At 56.1% G+C, this 4,930-nt stretch overlaps 1 protein-coding gene across 6 annotated transcripts in view; it reads left to right on the plus strand.

Annotated features, from left to right (window-relative positions):
• The window catches only part of FBF1 (Fas (TNFRSF6) binding factor 1), an 18,236-nt gene that overhangs the window by 530 nt on the left and 12,776 nt on the right, over positions 1–4,930 (plus strand). For all 6 annotated transcript variants that reach the window (XM_005884252.2, XM_014531850.1, XM_014531851.1 and 3 more), the window contains 6 exons: positions 455–539; positions 1,109–1,136; positions 1,877–1,918; positions 3,624–3,717; positions 4,040–4,100; positions 4,605–4,655. In XM_005884252.2, coding sequence (XP_005884314.1) covers positions 486–539; positions 1,109–1,136; positions 1,877–1,918; positions 3,624–3,717; positions 4,040–4,100; positions 4,605–4,655 — 330 coding nt within the window. In that variant the 5' untranslated portion in view covers positions 455–485. The remainder of the gene's footprint in view (positions 1–454; positions 540–1,108; positions 1,137–1,876; positions 1,919–3,623; positions 3,718–4,039; positions 4,101–4,604; positions 4,656–4,930) is intronic.

Genomic DNA, 4,930 nt, shown 5'->3' on the forward strand with positions numbered 1-4,930 from the left:
CGGGAAAACCGCCCAATACATGGGGCGAGACGGGTGTGTAGCTGGTGTGAAGGAAGAAATTTCCACGTGAAAGTGTGTCCTGCCAGGGAGTAGCCAGTGCTTGGTCCGCTGTTGGTGCCGAATGCCTCCTGGACAGTCCTGGGGGGGCCCGGGAAAGGGCATTGGCCACAGTACCAGGCCCCCCACCTCCTCTCGGAGACGGGTACCAGCCGTCTCAGCATCCTCTTTCCGGTAAGGGATGCGGAAAACTGCACTTTATTGGAGTCGACACCGGCTCATCAAGTGACCGAGCGCGCTTTGCTGCTCACCGAATTACTCCCCCTCGAAGGAACTTTTAGGAAGTAGCTTTCGCCCTCTATTGAATGGGCCAAGTGAGAGAAGCCTCGACAGGCCTCGGGCTCGAGCATGGTTCGTGCCGTCCTTTTCAAGCAGCCACTTTAAGTTTCTTCCTCAGGGAGCAGGAGCCTGGTGTGGGCAGAGTTCAGATGAGTTGGATGGCGCTCTGGAAGGGCCGCAGGCAGCCCCAAAGCCTGGCGATGGTAGGCAGATGCGGGGTGAGAGGTGTGGAATGGGAGCCTGCCCCGCCCCAAGGTCCTGGCTGCATGGAGTATGTGGGGCTGGGTGACTGGGTGACGGGGACACGGATGTGGTCCCTGGAGGAGAGTGACCAGAGGTCGCGTGGATCTCGAACTTCTTGTTAAGCGATGAGCAAGCGTTTCTTGGAGCCTCTGCGTGTCCCGCTGGAGGCATTGTGCAGCCTGTGGCTGGTGCTAATCTGGGGCCGTGGGAGCGAGGAGAGCGTCCCCAATCACGTTGCATCCTGGCTGGGAGGGTTTGCCAGTGGCATCTGGAGTTCAGGGAGGAGGAGAGACTTCTGCAGGGAGCGGGAGCGGGAGGGGGCACCCACAGTGGATCCACAGCGTGTGGGGGCTGTTTCCATGCTCTCCGTGAGTCTGTCCTCAGAAACGCTAGGAAAGCAGGAAGGGCTCCTGTGCTCCTTTTCCCCCCGGTGACTTAGCAAAAGGCACGGCACTGCATTCTCTGTTCTCGGTTTCCACACACGCTCATGGTTTGATTTCGTTAAAGTGATTTGTTTCTCCCATTGCAGGCACCAAAGGCCAAGAAAGGATTGAGAGGTGAGGGGCGAGAAGGAACGTCACCCGTCAGCCAAAAACAATTCCCCGCCTGGGGGCCAAAAGGGACCTACATGTGTCCGTGACTGAAAGTTCCTGGCGGTTTCCCCGTAATTCCATTGGCAGCTTTGGTTTCCGGGGACTCCTGATGCGGCCTCAGTGGCCCTTCGCATAATTTAGAAATAAACGAGGGATGGGACTTGGGAAAAAAATCCTTCTCACTGGGGTCTGTACCCGGAAGTACTCGGTTGGGGTTAAGGGTGGTGAAGGCACTTGAGCTGGATGGGGTCCCCACGTGCCCACGGAGAAGTGGCCAAGGAGGTGTGCCCCCAGACCAGTCCTGCTGGAGGGGCCTGGGGGGGGGGGGTTCTAGCAGGCTGTCGGTCTGAAAGAAGCTTGTATGCGCCTAGAAACCTCGGGCGCTTTTCCCAAAGACACGCTGGGCTTTGTTCAGAGTCCGGAAGACTGGCTTGTTGGCCAGTGTGTCACGTACAACGTAGGTTCTACTGAAAATCTTCACCATCGTCCTCTGAGAAAGTTGTTCTCAGTTTCTACCCTGGGGTCTTCCAATAAGGCGACGTGACTTGTTGCCAGAGAATGAGAAGACGTCTCGTGGCCAGTGAGAGAGAGCTGGGCCACGTCCAGCGTCCGAGAGCCCTGAGGTCCTGGGGTGAGGGCTCAGACGTGGGGCTGTGAGGACCATTCTTCCTCCTCCAGTCGCGCCGCCGCCCCCTCTGTTCCAGGCTCCATTGATGACGTCCTTGAGGACCTCCTGGGGGATGAGCGTAAGTGCCCTTTCCCAGAATCCCCTGATGTAGGCTTCTTCTTCTTTAATTGAGATACATTTCACATAAAATTTACTCTTTTAAAGTGTACGTGTCAGTGGCTTTTAGTATATTCACAAAGTTGTCCAACCATCACCACCGTCTAATTCCAGAACATTTTTATCACCCGTAAAGAATCTCCATGCCCATTAGCAGTCACGCCTCATTCTCTCTTCCCCCCAACCCTAGGCAACCACTGACCTTTCTTTACGGATTTACCTCTTCTGGACATTTTTAAAAAATATTTTAATTGATTTTTCACAGAGAGGAGGGGAGAGGGATAGAGAGTTAGAAACATCGATGAGAGAGAAACATCAATCAGCTGCCTCCTGCACACCCCCCACTGGGGATGTGCCCGCAACCCAGGTATATGCCCTTGACTGGAATCGAACCCGGGACCCTTCAGTCCACAGGCCAACCCTCTATCCACTGAGCCAAACCGGTTAGGGCTCTTCTGGACATTTTATATAAAGTGGAATCATGCAGTAAGTGGCTTTTGCCTCTGGCTTCTCCCACTTACCGTGATGTTTTCAAGGTCTCTTTCTTTGTTCCTCTCCACGGCTGGGCAATATTCTGTTGTGTGACTCTGTCACCTTGTGTTTATTCAGCCATTAGGTGATGGATATTTGGGTGGTTTCCACACGTTCCTAGGCTGTTAGGAATAATGCTGTATGAACATTCAGATACGAGGTTTTGTGTGAATATATGTTTTCAGTGCTTTGGGGATATAAACCGAGGCGTAGGATCACTGGACTATATGCTAACTCTGCGTTTAACTTTTTGAGGTACCGCCAATCTATTTTGACAGCAACTGCGCCATTTTATTTTATTTTTTTTAATATATATTTTATTGATTTTTTACAGAGAGGAAGGGAGAGGGATAGAGAGTTAGAAACATCGATCAGCTGCCTCCTGCACACTCCCTACTGGGGATGTGCCCGCAACCAAGGTATGTGCCCTTGACCAGAATCGAACCTGGGACCCTTGAGTCTGCAAGCTGATGCTCTATCCACTGAGCCAAACCGGTTAGGGCAACTGCGCCATTTTACATTTCACCAGCAGTGTGGGAGGGTTGCGTTTCTCCACACCCTTGTCCATACTGGATCTTGTCTGTCTGCTTGACTCCAGCCATCCTCGTGGGTGTAAAGTTGCATCTCATTGTGGTTTTGATGTGCATTTTCCTAATGGCTAATGGTTTTGAGCATCTTTTCGCGTATTTATTGGCCATTTGCTTATCCTCTTTGGAGAAGGTCGTTTTTACTTGGTGCACTGTAAGCGGTCCTTATCTGGACACTCGTTTCTTACCCGCATGACCGTGTGTGATGTTCCGAGGAGCAGGGCCTCAGAGTCATGCAGAGCTCCCGGGACAGCAGGGCAGCAAGGCTGAGGTCCCTGCCTGGCCCCCCAGCAGGCACAGCCCTTGGTGTTCCAGCCAACAGCTTTGGGCCACGGAAGTGCATTGTTCTTCCTGCATTTCCATGGGGTGGGGAGGGCGTGGTCTTCATTTGTCACCAGTTGGCATTTAGGCTCGATGTCCTGTGGGGCCCATTTCCTTCCTCCAAAGGGGCCCTCCTCTCCATCGGGGGTCTGGGCGACAGCTTGCTGGGGGGCCTGCACCCCATTTCGTCTTCACTCCAGACATCTTTTCTGTTTTCTTTTTTTCCAGCGACACTACCTGAGAAGCCTGTGAAACTGGCGCCACATGCCAGAGATAAGACAGGCATCGCCCAGGCGCTCCCTTCCGCAAGGGCGAGGACAGAGTAAGAGGGGACTGGGTGGGTGGCCTCGACCCGCCCTCCCCCAGAGGCTCTGCCTCTCCCTCCCCTGCTTGCCACTGACTGGGTGCCCGCCTTTCAATGCCAGCGGTTTCCTCTCCTCGCCTCGGCTCCTGCTCAGGAGGAGGTCAGAAGTCCTGGCTGTGGTCTCACCTGCACCGGCTCCTTACTGTGTGTCCTGGGCAATTCCTGAACCTCTCTGAGCCTCCATTTCTTCCTCAGGCTCAGAGGATTGGTGATTTTCAGTGGTTTGCTCTGAGGCTCTGACAGTTGAGCGGTAGCAGGGTGCTCATTCCGCCCTTTGCAGGTCCCTCCTGGAATACGACGCCTTTGGCACCATGGCCGACCTGGCAGGAACTGAGGCTGAGGTGAGCCTGGCCGGCCCTCCTCCCACCCTCTCTACGCAGCCCTGCAGCCCTGGAAGCAGTGAGGTGGGCGTCATGGCCCAGAGCCACTCACAGGACGGCTTCGAAGGCCCTGCAAAGCCAGTTCCTAAAGCCAGACAACACCAAGGGCTGCCCAATGCCCAGAGCAACATCCTCTTCCTCCCCCGCGGAGACGGCCTGGAAGGCAGAGCCAGCAGCTGCTGGGGCTCGAGCGTTGCGTGGAGCTGGGTGTCCACAGGGGGCCCCAGGGGCAGTCACTGGCGGGAAGGGCAGCGCTGAGGCCCTGGAAGCGGGCTTTCCCGTTGGGAGGAAGCGAAGTGGCAGCGCTCCCTGGGCCTCCACACCTGGGCAGGGTCCACTTCCGGCAGCACCCAGGCCCTCGGGCGGGCAGGCTCCTGGCGAGGCCCATTGGCGAGCTCTGCTCTGGCCCCAACAGCAGCTGCCAGGCTCTTGACTAACCCCGTCCTTCCCCTCCGGTGGCCTCAGGATTCCGACATCTCAGATGCAGACCCGCAGGCTTTGCTCCAGGCCATGAAGGTAGGAAGCGGCTTGCGTCCGGGTTCTAGTAGCCGGGTGGCCTGGGCTGCCGATATTTCCTGCTACGCGTTCATTCTCCCTCCCACGATGGCGTTTTGAGCCCTTCCCAGGGCGAGAATGGAGCTCATCGTGAGCTGCTGCCCTCTGCCCTCTGCCCTCGGGGATGAGTCCCATTTCCTGGTTCAGAGGTTCTCCCACGCAGACACATCAGGCCCAGGCCTCTGAGACATGGCCAGCTCCCCCCCCACCCCGCCCCGCCAAGGCTCACCTGGCTG

This window comes from Myotis brandtii, unplaced genomic scaffold, assembly GCF_000412655.1.
Source record: "Myotis brandtii unplaced genomic scaffold, ASM41265v1 scaffold825, whole genome shotgun sequence".
Lineage (NCBI taxonomy): Eukaryota > Metazoa > Chordata > Mammalia > Chiroptera > Vespertilionidae > Myotis > Myotis brandtii.